At 42.0% G+C, this 17,106-nt stretch overlaps 1 protein-coding gene and 1 long non-coding RNA gene across 3 annotated transcripts in view; one reads left to right on the forward strand and one right to left on the reverse strand.

Annotated features, from left to right (window-relative positions):
• dock1 (dedicator of cytokinesis 1) overlaps positions 1 to 17,106 on the forward strand; it is an 816,280-nt gene that overhangs the window by 771,625 nt on the left and 27,549 nt on the right. For both annotated transcript variants that reach the window (XM_070876753.1, XM_070876754.1), the window contains exon 47: positions 4,486 to 4,623. In XM_070876753.1, the coding sequence (XP_070732854.1) occupies positions 4,486 to 4,623 (138 nt within the window). The remainder of the gene's footprint in view (positions 1 to 4,485; positions 4,624 to 17,106) is intronic.
• LOC139260308 (uncharacterized) overlaps positions 7,670 to 17,106 on the reverse strand; it is a 40,085-nt gene continuing 30,648 nt past the window's right edge. The window contains exon 3 of the long non-coding RNA XR_011592763.1: positions 7,670 to 8,163. This is a non-coding gene — a long non-coding RNA (uncharacterized lncRNA). The remainder of the gene's footprint in view (positions 8,164 to 17,106) is intronic.

Below are 17,106 nucleotides of genomic sequence, written 5' to 3' on the forward strand. Positions count from 1 at the left end.
TCACATTGGTGCAGTAAATATGCCTCCTGCATGCAGACACACTGGAAGTTGGCTTCAGTAAGGGAGGACCAGTCGAATTTCTGGCGAGGTACCTCTCCCCACCAGCCCCACCTCTTTCAATGACACCATGAAAGTCAAGCAGGTGCAAGAGTGGACATCACTGTACATAGATTGACACATAATTCAGCACTAATTGTGTATTCTTTGTCACAGAAGACATAACAATAGCTGGTTTGGGAAATTGAAATATTGCATTGGTGTTGTAAAGATACTTTACTGAGGTTGAAGTTATAGAGTCAAACTCTGCAGCAGGGAGTACTTGGTGCCAACATTGGATGCAAAAAAATGAAAAATGTATATAATGTGCCAGCACTATAATGACTTACTTTGAGCATACAATTCATTTCCTCACATACCACCAACCTAAAAAAATTAAAGATTAAAAAAGTCATAACTAACTGCATGCAATTGAATATATTAAGCAAACATTTGGCGGGTATCACTTTAAGCTGCACCAATTCATTTCATTACAAGCCAGTAATGTAGTTAGAAACATATAAATCTACAGCGCAGAAGGAGGCCATTTCGGCCCATCATGTCCACGCCTGCCGACCAAAGAGCCGCATGGCCCTCAGTCAACAGCCCTGAAGATTACATATAAACCTATGAGCAATGAACAATGGCAGAAAGGCAAAGAGCACCCAGCCCAAACAGTCTGCCCCACACAACTGATACACCCCTTGCACCGAAACATTCTACACTCCACCCCAACTGGGGCCATGTGATCTCCTGGGAGAAGCAAAAACCAGATTAAAATCCCAGTTACAATACAATAACATTTGGTTTCAAGCTCAAATTAACTATGGAAAATCCAGTGAATGTCTCTTGTAATACATGTCCCTTAGCCAAGAATGCGTGAGAAAAGTGCATCATTCATGCTTAATGAACAAAAAACGAAACATTTTAGTTTCCCGAGCTACGTATATGAACAGAGGTCAATTATTAAGTAGGTTGACTTACTTAAGAATAAATGTAAGAGAGGTAAAATCAAGTAACTTGGTAAAAATAAAAATGAGTCTAAGAAACCTGAACTGGTTTTTAAAGAGGTTGGATAAAGATATAATTAAGATGCTTAAGAATGGGTGCCTGAAAGTGTTTGGATGATATTTCGAAACGGTGCCACATTCTAGAGAAATTAACAGAAACGGTTTGGAATAAACATGCTTTGGAAAACAGATGCAGTCACTTGGAATCTCAGCCGAATTTATTCCTGCAGATGTCGATTTAAGGCTGATAATTATCAGTTAACTCCGCCTGCCAATATTATTAAGTATCTGTCCCTCTTTCAGGCAGAACCCAGCAGCGTGCAGTCATAGGGCTCAATTTTCCTTTTGTTTGCTGTACTTGAAGAGTTACGCCCGTTTTTGTGGGGCCCAAGTACGCCAAAAAAAAAATGTTCTAAGTTTCCCCATTGGATTCCTTCATTTTGGCGTAGCCTAACCTGTACTTTAGTTTTGGGGGTGGAGCCTTGCTGCACCAAAAAGATCGGGTTGCCATGGTAACCAGGAACGTAATGCGAGCTGAGGCTGCAAAGTGAAACATACAGTCAGCTCCCAAAACATTAAAACACATTGCATCAACTTAAAAACACATTAAAATAAATTGCAGCAACTTACCTCCGATTATTAAAGCTGGTCCTACTACCCCGCCCCTGGCCGAAGGGCTTGCTGGTCTGCTTGCCTACCCCGCCCCTTGCTGGTGCTGGTCCAGCTCCAGCTCCCACCCCCAGCCCCGAGTGCCTTGCTACTCTCGGTCTCCTAGCCCTGGCTGAAGGGCTTGCCGGTGTGCTCCCCCGCCCGACCCTGGCCCCGAGTGCCTTGCCAGTCCGCTCCCCTCGCCCAGGCTGAGTAGCCTCCCAGTGCACTCTCCCGTCCCTATCGCAGGCCGAATGGCCTCCTCCCTCCCCGGTCCCCATACCTAACTACATCCGAAACACTTCCCCTCCACCACCTCTCTCTCCTTCTCTCTTACCTTTCCTGCTGCTGCTGCCTGGGCATCTGCTGCACTTACCTTCGCCAATTTTCTTACCTGCGCCAATTTCTTTAACTCTCCAGAAGGTTTTTCTGCAGAGGCCACATATGCTGGCCTAAGCAGAACCTGGAGTAACTCAGCTGGCCAAACTTGCCTAAATGGCCAGAATTGGCGTGGGTGGCAGGTTACGCCCCCTTTGGCTGAAAAAAAAACTTACCTAAAAAAAATCAGAGCTGACTGAGTTACGCTGGTGCAAATTGATTGGGGAAACTGTGTTTCTTTTAACTTAGGCCAAAAAAACCTGGGGAAAATTGAACCCATAGTGTCCTGTTTAACCCTGAGCTGAGCTTCGAATCCTACATCTGCTCTGTCACTAAAACCAACTGCTTCCACCTCCACAACATTGTATACCTACATCCATACTTCATGCCCATCACTGCTGAAACCTTCATCCACATCTTCATTATGTCAAAGTTTGATTTCTCTCCGCATTCTCCTTCCTGGCCTCTGGAGCTCTACCTTACATATACTACAGTCATCCAAAAAACCTTGGGGGTAAAGTTTCTGCTTTGGGTGCAATTCGCAATCCAGGTGCAAATTGCACTCAAAATTGTGCTAGTTTTCCAAAGTGATGTTGAGCAATAAGTTTCCACTCAAACTCAGTTGCAACGTCACAAATATAAAATCTTACATAAACCAATGCAACCGGGCAATGTAATTGTTTTTTTCTCTTGCATTAAAAAATATTCCTTGATATATTTAAGGAGTGGTAACATCTTTAATAATACAGCAGAAAATGGGTTTATCACAAACGATAAGCATTTTTAATCAGAGTGTCTAGTCTGCCGCAATTGGCTCAAATTAACTACGGAAAATCCAGTGAATGTATCACTGTTAAATAACTGACAATAACGTTTAAAAAACTATACAGAACCAATTACTGGTTTCAGTACTATACACTAGTCAGTTTCTTAGTAAATTAAAAAAAATATATTTAAAGGGGGAGGAATTTGGTATTAACCCATTTGGGGACGCTGACAGTCGGGACGTGCAAGATCGAGCGCCAGGCGCAGGCGTCTCGTCCCTCTCGATAAATTCGGGTTATTGCACGCGGAAGGAAGTGGAGCGCTAAATCAAGCGCCCCACTTCCTTCCTGGGGCAGTAATGGAGCGGGCTGCTCAGCAGCACTACGCTGTCATGTCCATGGGGCTCTTCCCTCAATTAAAGGGAAGGGCCCACGCTGCCAACTCTGCAGAAGCAAAAGGGGAGCGGGGGTGCTGCGCGATCAGCCAGGGTGAACGATCACGGCCCCAACCCCGTGAAGAAACTGCATCTGGAGCAGCAACAAAAAGGCACGTTATTTTTTGCAATTGGCCACCTCACCTTTAATTTTCACCCCAGTAGCGGCCGGCTACCCAGCACGCATTCCCTGAAGCTGTCGCTGTTGCAGGAGGCGAAAGCCAATTTCAGGGCCCAGGCAATATGCACGCCGATGACATCATGATCTCGAAATGCAAGAGATTGGGGTGCATCGCTGTTGCATCTCCTCTAAACTTCCGCCCAATATGCGGGAGTCGTTAACAGCGCCATGCCTGGTCGCAAGCTCATTCACAAATGGGAGGCACAAAGGAGCCCAATTGCACCCCCAAAAACTTTTCAAATGTGCCTATTAGTGCCCTTGCACCTAAAATAAACAGCTTAATTTTAAGAACCTCCTCGAGGGACTACAAACTGCGGCAATTAGTGGAAACTCGCCATAGCGATTAATTCGATCTGGGGCCATGGCCAGGTTTGTGAGAGGGGTCAGCTTCCAGTCTGATAACAAAAGATCGCGGAAACTCAATTTGCACTGAATACAACTTATGCTTGAAATTCCATGATCGTTTACTCTGGTTTAGCTGATTTTGGGCAAATTGCCCTGAAAAACTGTCTCTCCTGCTAAATCTGGTTTTCTGTTCTGTTCTGTACTAAGTCACACACACCTATCAACCTAGTTATTGCTGATTTTCATTAGCTTCCCATTCCCTAGCGCATCAACTTCACAGTCTTTGTTCTCATTTTCAGATGCCTCCAAAGCCATGCTTTACATATGTCTGAAACGCCTTCCTGCCCTATTTCCCAGCTCACACCTTCGACTCTTACAACAGTGGAGGGAGTGGGGGGAGACCGAGTAGTCCACATTGAATCTCGGAGCCTTTAGCTACCAGATCACAGCACTCTTGGATTCTCTCACTAAACCCCTCTGCCTTGCCACCTGTCTTCCCACTTTTGAAAGCCTCCACAAAACCTACCTCTTTACCGGTGTCTTGGATCACCTCTCAAGTTCCCTCCCAATTCCTCCATCTTCTGTACAGTGCTTTGAGATGTTTGTTATGTGAAAGACAATGTGCAAGTATAAATTGTGCATGTGGAACACTGCCCTCATTGTGCTATTTTGTTTTAAAAATCATCTAGATCCCATTCTTGAACGAGGGAGTCCGAATTCATGGTGAGAAGGTAACCGAAGCATTAAGGCCTTTCCATGAGAGATTGGAAACCTGTTTCAAACAATTGAAAGAAAAAGTGGAGAAACAATATGGGGTCAAAACATTTGTAAGTATTTTTTTCAAACCCTTTGCTTTGATACCTCTTTATTTTTATGGCCTACATACCATAGATAAGGTGATGCTTTTTTTTTCTTCTTATCAATTTTCTCATCTCTCGTCTCATGAAGACATTTGTTCCTTGCTGAGTACCACTCGGCAGGCTCTCCATGGGATATTGGCCAAATGTCCATTATTTGAGTCAGTCATTAATCCACCATCGTGGGGAGGGGGAAAAATTACAGCCAAGCCCTCCTGTCCACTGTCAAGGTGTACTCAGATATTCAGCATGGGTTGCTGAATAATAATCAAGGCACAAACATCATTGCACCAACAAAAAGTCATCCACCTGAAACATTAACTCTGGGCCATAATTTGCAGCCCCTGTGGGTGCTTAAGGGGTGCGCTCCCACCCTTAGGGGGCGTGCAAGTTCCGGGTTTAGGCATGAGAAGCACGGGCTAAAACCCGGAACTTGCGATCAGTCAAGAATCTCCTTGACAGATCGCTCGCATCTCTGGGAAAAGGGCCCGGGCGGAGAGTTGGGCTATTTGCCCAACTTCCGCCCAGCGAATGCCCGTGAAATTCTTATGCCTGCTAAAAGAACAGAAAAATAATTTTTTTTCAATAATTTATACATTTAAAAACCTGTGAAATAAGGTACGTTTATTTTTAGCCCCGTTAAAATATGTAAATTTATTTTTCAAAAAATTAAGTTTTTGTCTTAAATATTTAATTAAATGCCATCCATTTTGATTAATTTTAAATATGATTTTTTTTGTGCATTTTTGGTGGTATTCCCATTCATGCTTATGAGGATTCCGTACGTATGGAATCCTCATAAGAATGAATGCGGGTCCCCTTCTTTCATTGGTTGGGTCAGCCTCCGTGATCCCAGGGGCGCATGCGAACTGCCCAGGAGCGCAGGTGTCCAAACCTCCGGGACCATCAGGTAAGTTCATAGATTTTTTGCTGGTTGGTGACATCAGCCCATGGGAAGCCTCCGACCGCAAATTAAGGGCCTCTGTTTCTCTCTTCACAGATGCTGCCTGACCTGAGTATTTCCAGCATTTTCTCTCTTTAGTTCAGATTTCCAGCATTCGCAGTATTTTGCCTTTGCATCAGAGCACTTGTCTGCTGCTTAATCAAGGATCACTGATACCAATTGTAGCACCCTAACTAAGATCAAGTAACTCAGCATGGACTATGAATAAACTGGCTTGTTTAGTTCAGCTATTCCTTGCTAAGCTCGCTGAGCTATCGAGGAAACCCTGATATGTTTTTAATTCAAAATGAGGGGAATGACACCACTTGGAAGACATTAATCTGTTATATTCCTCCTTTTATTTTATGATCATTATCCGGACTAGTGTCTGCCCACTCCCCTCCCCACCCCCCCCCCAATGCTATGCACTTTTATGCATCTCAAAGAGCAGGTTGGTGATATTTGTCTAAATACTCCTGAGTCAGCCCCAAGGAACAATGCAAGAATAATAATTTGTCTCGTGGCTCATTCCCTGTGGGAAAACACATCATTGCTCATCACATCTCCATAAAAGGCCATCTGAGCTGAAGAATTCATTGTGTGGTGGCTCAGAGGCACAAACTGATAGTAACCTGTTCTATGTAGCATGTTATTACATCAGCATGGAGGTTTGCCATTTGATATTTAACAAGCTTTTGTTTGATACAGCAAAATATGTCTTTAGTAGTTGCCTTTTATGCAGTGCTTCAGGCTTAATGTTTTTATGAAACAAAACATAAGTGCCTATCTCTACAATTAAGTCTTGGTTATACGATGTATCACACCCAGGGTGGAGCACAAAAAGTAATCTGTCACAATTAGTGGAAAAAAACTGCTACTACCGATCATGAATGAAGAATCTCACAGACTAATCCGTGAAATCACTTGGTTTTAATTTTTTCAAATCAATCCGTAATCAGCCACTTCCACAAACCAAACTAATCAAATTGTTTAAATCTTTTTTGTCAAACTGATTTGGCAGCGAATACAAAAGCAAAATAATGCGGATGCTGGATTCTGAAATAAAAACAGAAAATGCTGGAAATACTCAGCAGGTCAGACAGCATCTCTGGAGAGAGGAACATTTCAGGTCGATGACCCTTTGTCAGAACTGGAAAAAGTTAGAGATGTGAGGTTTTTAAGCAAGTAAAGGGGGAAGGGGAGCAAAGAACAAAAGGGGAAGGTCTGTGATAGGATGGAAGGCAGAAGAGATTGAGAGACAAAAGGGATGATGGTGCAAGGCCAAAGGAGATGGAAAGTTAAGAAACAAAAGATGAGTCTTGATAGGGTGTAAATGGAGATGGCTGCCGTGGGAAAGAGAAAAAAACAGGAAAAAAAAGAAAAAATATATGGGCAGAGGTTATGGTTTGAAATTGTTGAACTCGATGTTCAGTCCAGAGGCTGTGAAGTGCCTAAACGAAAGATGAGGTGCTGTTCCTCGATCTTGCATTGAGCTTCATTAGAACAGTGTGGCCACTATATTCCTTACTCAATCAATGCAGTATTTCCAGCTAAAATAACATCTGTGACGTTTTTTTAAAAATCATAGTTCTGAAAAAAAAATTTTAATCTGCCCATAAAATTAGAAATCCCTGAAAAAATTCCCCGACCCCAAGTCTGTTGGTAGTTCCGCCCGGATCTTGGGTGCTGGGGATTTGTACAGGAGTAGTAGTTTTCATCCTGCTCTGTGTATTACCCTGACTGCATCTTGATACAGGCAAAAAAATATAACTGACTGGGCACATGCAGAAGGAGAAAAAAAGTCAAACATAAAAAGATTTAACATTTAAGCTGTTAACTAAAAATTCTGAGTGAACGGTTCTTTGGGATGAGGATTTTGTTTGTGCAGTTGAAAGGTTCTGATGTTTAGACTGGGTTCAGAAAGGATGTTAATGAGATACTTTGCTATTGAGCTCAGACACTGCAGCCAAACTCACTACAAATCATAACATTTGAGGTGTGCAAGTTATTTTAGTAGATTCAGTCTGTGATACTCAGAGATTAGTGGGGGCCTTTTACCAAAGTATATAGGTTTATTATACTTATTAAAGAAATGGCAGCACAGCATAAAGAAATTAAAATATGCAACAGTTATAGTTATTAAAACAGTTAAACAGTGGCTGAGCTGTTGGTATACAATCTGACTGACACCACAAGATTCCGAGGTGATCAGACTTGGAATAGTCATACTTGAGTGTGTCCTGTTTTATTGCAAGAATATTCTAACATCTATGCTCCAAGTCCAGGCTTATATACATTAAAGCACGTGCTTGAAAGGCTTCCCATTAATATTATCCTGGATTTTGTGGTGGTATTGATGGCGAATCTGCCAGCCTTCGCTGTCATTATCCATCTGAAACTGACCGTAACTTCAGGATTTAGAGCATGCGCAGATAAACACGGAAATCCAGAGGTTTAGGTCAGTCATTCACTCCTCCGCCACAGGTTGCTCTGTGGAGTTCCTCAGAGCCAGAAATCAGTTGAAATCACATGAGGATGAAAAATTCCCCTTTTACGATGGAACATCGCTGTTAAAAAAAAACGAAAACGTTAATCCTTGTTGAAAGAGGTGTAACTGGGTTTTTAACAGCGTACTGTCTGCTGAACTAAGGACTAATTAGCAATTTTGTGCGAGGCCCCTTCGGGAAGAGTGACCATAATATGGTAGAATTCTTTATTAAGATGGAGAGTGACACAGTTAATTCAGAGACTAGGGTCCTGAACTTAGGGAAAGGTAACTTCGATGGTATGAGACGTGAATTGACTAGAATAAACTGCCGAACGATACTTAAAGGGTTGACGGTGGATAGGCAATGGCAAACATTTAAAGATCACATGGATGAACTTCAACAATTGTACATCCCGGTCTGCAGTAAAAGTAAAACGGGGAAGGTGGCTCAACTGTGGCTAAAAAGGGAAATTAAGGATAGTGTTAAATCCAAGGAAGAGGTATATAAATTGGCCAGAAAAAGCAGCAAACCTGAGGACTGGGAGAAATTTAGAATTCAACAGAGGAGGACAAAGGGTTTAATTAGGAGGGGGGAAATAGAGTATGAGAGGAAGCTTGCTGGGAACATAAAAATTGACTGCAAAAGCTTCTATAGATATGTGAAGAGAAAAAGATTAGTGAAGACAAACATAGGTCCCTTGCAGTCAGAATCCGGTGAATTTATAATGGAGAACAAAGAAATGGCAGACCAATTGAACAAATACTTTGGTTCTGTCTTCACGAAGGAAGGCACAAATAACCTTCCAGAAATACTAGGGGACTGAGGATCTAGTGAGAAGGAGGAACAGAAGGAAATCATTATTAGTCAGGAAATTGTATTAGAGAAATTGATGGGATTGAAGGCCGATAAATTCCCAGGGCCTGATAGGCTGCATCCCAGAGTACTTAAGGAAGTGGCCCTAGAAATAGTGGATGCATTGATGATCATTTTCCAACAGTCTATCGACTCTGGATCAGTCCCTATGGACTGGAGGGTAACTAATGTAACACCACTTTTTAAGAAAGGAGGGAGAGAGAAAACTGGTAATTATAGACCGGTTAGCCTGACATCAGTAGTGGGAAAAACATTGGAATCAATTATTAAAGATGAAATAGCAGCGCATTTGGAAAGCAGTGACAGGATCGGTCCAAGTCAGCATGGATTTATGAAAGGGAAATCATGCTTGACAAATCTTCTAGAATTTTTTGAGGATGTAACTAGTAGAGTGGACAGGGGAGAACCAGTGGATGTGGTGTATTTGGACTTTCAAAAGGCTTTTGACAAGGTCACACATAAGAGATTGGTGTGCAAAATTGAAGCACATGTATTGGGGGTAATGTATTGATGTGGATAGAGAACTGCTTGGAAGATAGGAAGCAGAGAGTCGGGATAAACAGGGCCTTTTAAGAATGGCAGGCAGTGACTAGTGGGGTGCCGCAGGGCTCAGTGCTGGGACCCCAGCTCTTTACAATATACATCAATGATTTAGATGAAGGAATTGAATGTAATATTTCCAAGTTTGCAGATGACTCTAAGCTGGGTGGCGGTGTGAGCTGTGAGGAGGATGCTAAGAGGCTGCAGGGTGATCTGGACAGGTTAGGTGAGCGGGCAAATGCATGGCAGATGCAGTATAATGTGGATAAATGTGAGGTTATCCAGTTTGGTGGCAAAAACACGAAGGCAGAATACTATCTGAATGGCGGCAGATTAGTAAAAGGGGAGGTGCAACGAGACCTGGGTGTCATTGTACATCAGTCATTGAAAGTTGGCATGCAGGTACAGCAAGCGGTGAAGAGGGCAAATGGCATGTTGGCCTTCATAGCTAGGGGATTTGAGAATAGGAGCAGGGAGGTCTTACTGCAGTTGTACAGGGCCTTGGTGAGGCCTCACCTGGAATATTGTGTTCAGTTTTGGTCTCCTAATCTGAGGAAGGACGTTCTTGCTATTGAGGGAGTGCAGAGAAGGTTCACCAGACTGATTCCCGGGAAGGCAGGACTGACATATGAGGAGAGACTAGATCGACTGGGCCTGTATTCACTGGAGTTTAGAAGGATGAGAGGGGATCTCTTAGAAACATATAAAATTCTGACGGGACTGGACAGGTTAGATGCAGGAAGAATGTTCACGATGTTGGGGAAGTCCGGAACCAGGGGACACAATCTAAGGATAAGGGGTAAGCCGTTTAGGACCGAGATGAGGAGAAACTTCTTCACTCAGAGAGTTGTGAACCTGTGGAATTCTCTTCCACAGACAGTTGTTGATGCCAGTTCATTGGATATATTCAAGAGGGAGTTAGATATGGCCCTTATGGCTAAAGGGATCAAGGGGTATGGAGAGAAAGCCGGAAAGGGGTACTGAGGTGATGATCAGCCATGATCTTATTGAATGGTGGTGCAGGCTCGAAGGGCCGAATGGCCTACTCCTGCACCTATTTTCTATGTTTCTATGAACAACCGTTCTGGCCCTGTAAAACTAATGTTATGTTTGTGGAATGTCAATTTTTTCCATTAATATGATTAAGGACACTGTTCATAATTTTTTTTGTAATTTGTTTGATATTTCGGCTTCTACCTTAATCCTATGCATATGTCCCAATCTTTATTTCGTGCCCTGTAAAATGTATAAAAAGTAAATTAGAATCTGTTCATTTTACTTCCTGGTTTGTTGGATGAGAATTCTTTGATGTGATTGGCTGCTTAGCCAGCTTGGTGGCATCACTGTTGCTGGACGCTGCAGATTTACTTGATTTGGCACCAGATTCAAACAAAAGTCAGGAGAGCTGCAATTCACGCCACAGAGATCGCTAGATCCTATGGGCAGCTTTCTTTGAGGTCAACGGCGAATGCCATCGCTTTGCATTGACCGCAAATTCCGGCCCAGTGTTCTTTGTCTCTCGCCCAACAGCCATCTGTTCTATTACCTCATCCAAGATAACACACCGAACCTAACCTCCTTAAAAACCACCATATAAAAGATAAGCTAGCAAGAATGCTCACAATGCTCCAAGGCCATGCTTCACTCAGCAATCTTTGGTTGTCTAATTAAAATATAATGTTTATATAGCAAGCCTTATTCTAAAATGGAAGCCAGCAAAAGCACTTTGCTTACAAGGTACAAGTAGTTGAAGACTCGACAGTGAAAAAAACTTATGTGGTACCAAGCTGTACCTAAGACAGCTTTAGCAAGAGCTAAATCCACTGTGGGAATTCAGGAGAAAATATATATTTTTTAATTGTATAAATAATAGTTAAACAGAAGCAAGATTTTAGGGAGGGGTGAGAAATAAAGCAAATACTGCAAATCTTTCCAAGGGAGAGAGCAAAAAAAAGTTATAATATGAATATCAGAATAAGAGTAAAAAACAAAAACTTCCATAAGCTGAAAAACAAACAAAAGCTGATAATGCTGTAAACACACACAGCAGATCAGTGATAATATGGGGAGAGAACAGGCAGATCAACGGTTTGACCCAGACCTCCTTCAGAAGTGAGAAGTTAAAGATGACCAAGCATTTTAATAGAATCATGAAAAAGGGTAAATGGGAGGGAGAAAAAGCAAACAAATACTTCATATGAGGTTTTGAGGAGGGAATAACAAAGTTATATGAAGAGGTATGCTAAGGTAGCAGTAAGGCCCTGTATCTTAGTATGATGTTTAACATTTTTATCTTGTGACAATCATGTGATACATGGCTTCAGTAAATTTGCAGCATTACAAAACCACTGTTGTGTTTAGGCCGCAACAACAATTCATAAACATCATAAACTACATTTAGGTTCCAAACGACCCGTGTGCAATACCACGGGAGGTGTACTAGTCTGTGTTAAAGTATTTGCTAGCTTTTGGGTGACAGTACCAGGTGTTGCTGTAGTTTAGTACTTTTTCCTGGTTTCTGAAAAAACTAGCTCCTTCCTTGTTTCCACTGGCAGGAGGGTCGGCAACCAGGGAACACAGATTTAAGATAATTGGCAAAAAAGGCAGGCGGGAAAGAGAAGAATTATTTTTACTCAGTGAGTTGTTATGACTTGAAATGCAATGCAATGGTGGAAGCAGATTAAATAGTAACTTTCAAAAGGGAATTGGATATATACTTGAAAATAAAAAAATGCAGAGCTATGGGGAAAGAGCAGGGAAGTGGGACTATTGGGTAACTCTTCCAGAGAGCCGACACATCACACTGGGCCAAAAGGCTATATTATTCTATGCTTTTAAGTATGCAGGGATATTATCGCAACAAGAGGTTTTAAGACGTGTTTTCACTCTTCCAATGAAATATTCACTGACAACTATCATTGTTGCTTGCAAATGCATTCAGTTTATGAAATGAAAAAAAGTAATATTCTGCAGAATTGAGCTATGAGTTCTCTACAGTATATGACAAGTATAGCATGATTACTTTACACACATTGATCATTGCTTTGTGGAACTTAATAGAAATTCTATATCATTATCTGTTTTATATGTATTAAGCATTATATATTGACAGTTGTCGAGAGAACATTGTGAAGTATGTATTGTTTTAAATATGTAATTTCAGTGCAGCAGATACAAGTTAATACATTTGAGATTTTACGTTCAATGTCACATTAGTTCATGAGGGAAATGTCAGGAATCATGGTGTGATTCGTTTATCACCTCCTGTAAAGCTCAGAACTTTTGATAAATGACCAGAAGTGAACATGATACTGCAAATAATCTTTTATAAATGTGCATCAGTAACCGTACACAAAACAGCAATGAGGGGAATGACCAGTTAATCATTTTTTGGTGGTATTTGTTGAAGGAGAATATTGATCATGAAAATCTTTGCTTTTCTTCAAATAACACTAAAGAATTTTTTAGGTCTACGTGATCTAGCAGACTGGACCTTGGTTTTAAAGTTGCAATCTTGCAGATCCTCTGAGAGATTTACTTCTTTCACAAAACCACCTTTTGCCAGCAGTAGAGGTTGTCCCAGACCATGGATACCTTTACACCTTGTTCAATTATTAAATGGTGAGTCATGCTTATAGCAGGATGGGACAAATGATATATCCCTTAACGGATTCCTTGTCAGCATGTTTCTTTAAAACTATTTTTTTTAATAAAAAGGAGTAAATGATGGTTGTAAGAGAACATATAGGACTGCAGTAACAGAATGTGAAACTTAAGCAATATTCTGATGAGGGATGTTTCTACTAGTATTTCTAATTGGGATTTTTAGGGCCGATTTGGACCTGAGGATTGTCCTCTCCTGTCCTCCGACTCCCAGTTTCCTCCCCTCCCAACCCCCCGGCCTCCAAACCTTCCCACCCAGCCTTCGTGCCCCAGCCTCCTCCTCCAATCTCCAGCCTCCAGTCCTTTCCTCCTGATCCTCTGACCTTTGATCCTTCCCTCCCAACCACCAATCTCCAGCCTCCTATCCTGGCTTCTGAATCCCGTTAGGGAAAATTGCCCCTATTGTCTCAGGCCAGGAAATATTTTTTTCTACTTCAAATTAGAAGCTGTTAATTGTGTGTTTTTTGGTCACAGTCAATGGGCTAGAAATTCATTTTTCAGCGAAAATTGTATTTTTTTCGCCAAAATTACCGTTTTCGCTTTACTACTGCTAGTAGGCCAGAAATTCAACCTTTAATTTACGCAGCGGTAAAAATCAGCATTGCACGAGGATTCACGGTGCAAACTGCAATCCTCACCAACCTGCGATCCGAGGTCGATAGCGCTGCGAAAGAGCCTTTGGGAAGGGGGAAAAAAAATTGGAAGAAACAAAAAAATAAATTCAAAAGACAATCACAAGACACTTATCTTTCAAATCACTGAAAAAGAATTAAAAAATAAAAACTTTAACTTACCTTTTTTGCAGGTCTTCATACTTTACCACTGCTGGTGGGGCTGCACAACAGGTTTTACCCTGTCGGTATTCTGAGCGTAGAATATGGGTGCGGAGAGAGCCAACTTTTTGGCAAAACGCAATTTTGTGTCTTGCATGGCGGTGCTCCTCTCCCCGTCACCAAATTTCCTGCCGACCGGGTTTTCGCCAAATATGGTGAAATATCGCCAAAAACCCAGTCGCAAAATCAGCGAATTCCTAGCCCTATGTGTTTGAACAATACCTGTAAAAAATGCAAATTATTTAATAGCTATTTAAAAATAAAACCTTAAGCTCTTGGGGAAATAGAAAAGACTTATTCTGATTTATCATCCAAAGAATTGCAAAATGGAGCATTTAGATTTATCACAATCTAACATTTATTAAACTTCGGAGGAAAGACCATTGTGTTGATGAGAGGGATGTTAGACCAGTCAGGTTGAGGAACTCATAGTGCTCTGATTGATATTATGCACAAGAGTAATATCTCCAAGTTTGCAGATGACACTAAGCTGGGTGGTGGTGTGAGCTGTGAGGAGGATGCTAAGAGGCTGCAGGGTGACTTGGACAGGTTAGGTGAGTGGACAAATGCATGGCAGACGCAGTATAATGTGGATAAATGTGAGGTTATCCACTTTGGTGGAAAAAACAGGAAGGCAGAATATTATCTGAATGGCGGCAGATTAGGAAAAGGGGAGGTGCAACTAGACCTGGGTGTCATGGTACATCAGTCATTGAAGGTTGGTATGCAGGTACAGCAGACGGTGAAGAAAGCAAATGGCATGTTGGCTTTCATAGCTAGGGGATTTGAGTATAGAAGCAGGGAGGTCTTGCTGCAGCTGTACAGGGCCTTGGTGAGGCCTCACCTGGAATATTGTATTCAGTTTTGGTCTCCTAATCTGAGGAAGGAGGTTCTTGCTATTGAGGGAGTGCAGCAAAGGTTCACCAGACTGATTCCCGGGATGGCAGAACTGGCATATGAGGAGAGACTGGATCGACTGGGCCTGTATTCACTGGAGTTTAGAAGGATGAGAGGGGATCTCTTAGAAACATATAAAATTCTGACGGGACTGGACAGGTTAGATGCAGGATGAATGTTCCCGATGTTGGGGAAGTCCAGAACCAGGGGTCACAGAGTAAGGATAAGGGATAAGCCGTTTAGGACCGAGATGAGGAGAAACTTCTTCACTCAGAGAGTTGTTAACCTGTGGAATTCTCTTCGGCAGAGAGTTGTTGATGCCAGTTCGTTAGATATATTCAAGAGGGAGTTGGATATGGCCCTTACGGCTAAAGGGACCAAGGGTATGGAGAGAAAGCAGGAAAGGGGTACTGAGGTGAATGATCAGCCATGATCTTATTTGAATGCTGGTGCAGGCTCAAAGGGCCGAATGGCCTACTCCTGCACCTATTTTTCTATGTTTCTATGTTTCATTCACAAAAACAATCATTGAATGAGAAATGCTAAATTCAACAATATATATTCTGATCAGCACAGTGAATTATCATAATACTTTGATATGTACAGTATGTGATCTTTCCCTTCGACGTGCAATGTAATAAAATCAATTAACACTGCGTTTAAAATCCCATGATACAGTAGCACTTCAATTACATTTTCAATTTGATCCTAGGCGTCTTCTATCTGCTATGATCAAGGGGTATGGAGAGAAAACAGGAATGGGGTACTGAAGTTGCATGATCAGCCATGATCATATTGAATGGTGGTGTAGGCTCGAAGGGCCGAATGGCCTACTCCTGCACCTATTTTCTATGTTTCTATGATGCCTGCTACCAATGAGGAAAATAATTCGAGCCCAAACCAGCACTACAAAATCCAACTATAGAGAATAGCATAGGTTGAAGTTTATTTTGAGTAGATATTGGGAGTGATTTTCACCAGTCTGCAAGCAAAAACAAGGTGGTACCGCCTTGAAAATCACAGGGAAAAACTTAGTATCCATTCCTGTTCCTGATCTGGCCAATGTCATCCTAAAAGGGGCCTACCACAGGGGCAGCTGGAGCAGCCGCCTGTTTCAGGAGGTAGGTCCTCATGTTTTGCAAATCAGGGTCCTATGGCATACATAGGAGCATAGGAGCTTGATTGACATTTTGGGAGATAACTGGGCAGAGTGTGAGCTGTGCATGCTCCCTCCAGTTTGAGCTGGCAGTATAGCTCAAAAGGACTAAAATTGGTAAGTTTAAAATTATTTTTATAGGGCAGGAGAGCTGCTCAGGGCTTCGCAAGAATAATGTCTGCCGCTGAGGCCAAATACTCACCTCTGCCCCTGGCTGATCTACCTTGCTGATAGAGCCAGCGAGGCCTCACACTTGAGAGTTATTTTTTCATTGTGTCTTTTTTCAGTTTAAACTCTGTAATTAAAAAAGGTTATACTTTTCCTGCCATTTTGTGGAGATAGGGTTACTAGTAATTCCACCACCAGTAACCTCAAATTAAAATTTTACCCCATTCCTTAGGCAACTCATGGGACAGCAACAGATGGATAAACAGAGCTAGCTGGCTTAGGAGTGTATTAAAAGATTTAAGTATTGTGCAGAGAAAGAAATGCTTCTCCTTAATACATAATTCCTCCAAATTTAATGAATAATGCCATTCGTTCACTGTTCACAGCTTGAAAATAGCTGATTGGACAAGTCAACAGAACATTTTGTTTTATTTTGTAAAAGTTCAATTTATTAAAAAAAAAACAGGGTGGCAACATAAGATAGAGCTTCATTTTGCCTGATATAGAGCGATGCACTCCCCCTGTCGGGATTAAGTCCATTTAGTTTAAGTGCAGGCTGGCAAGAGCCAAGGCTTAGAGTTTAGAAAGTTGAGGGTGATTTAATCGAGGTGTTTAAAATGATAAAAGGATTTAGTAGGATAGATACAGACTGACTATTTCCTCTGGTGGAGGAATCCTGAACAAGAGCCCATGATCTTAAAATTAGAGCTAAGCCATTTAGGAGTGAAGGCTGTGGATCAATGTTCCATGTAAGCTGCTCGGCTGCCCAGCGCTCCAGGGTCCCATGCAGTCAGTCAGCTGGCTTTAAAATTGAAAAAACTGCGCATTCGTGAAATCTTGAATGGGCCTCACAGCCCCCCAAAAATTATGGGGAACATTGCTGTGGATGCT

The sequence above is a fragment of the Pristiophorus japonicus genome, chromosome 3 (assembly GCF_044704955.1).
Source record: "Pristiophorus japonicus isolate sPriJap1 chromosome 3, sPriJap1.hap1, whole genome shotgun sequence".
NCBI lineage: Eukaryota > Metazoa > Chordata > Chondrichthyes > Pristiophoridae > Pristiophorus > Pristiophorus japonicus.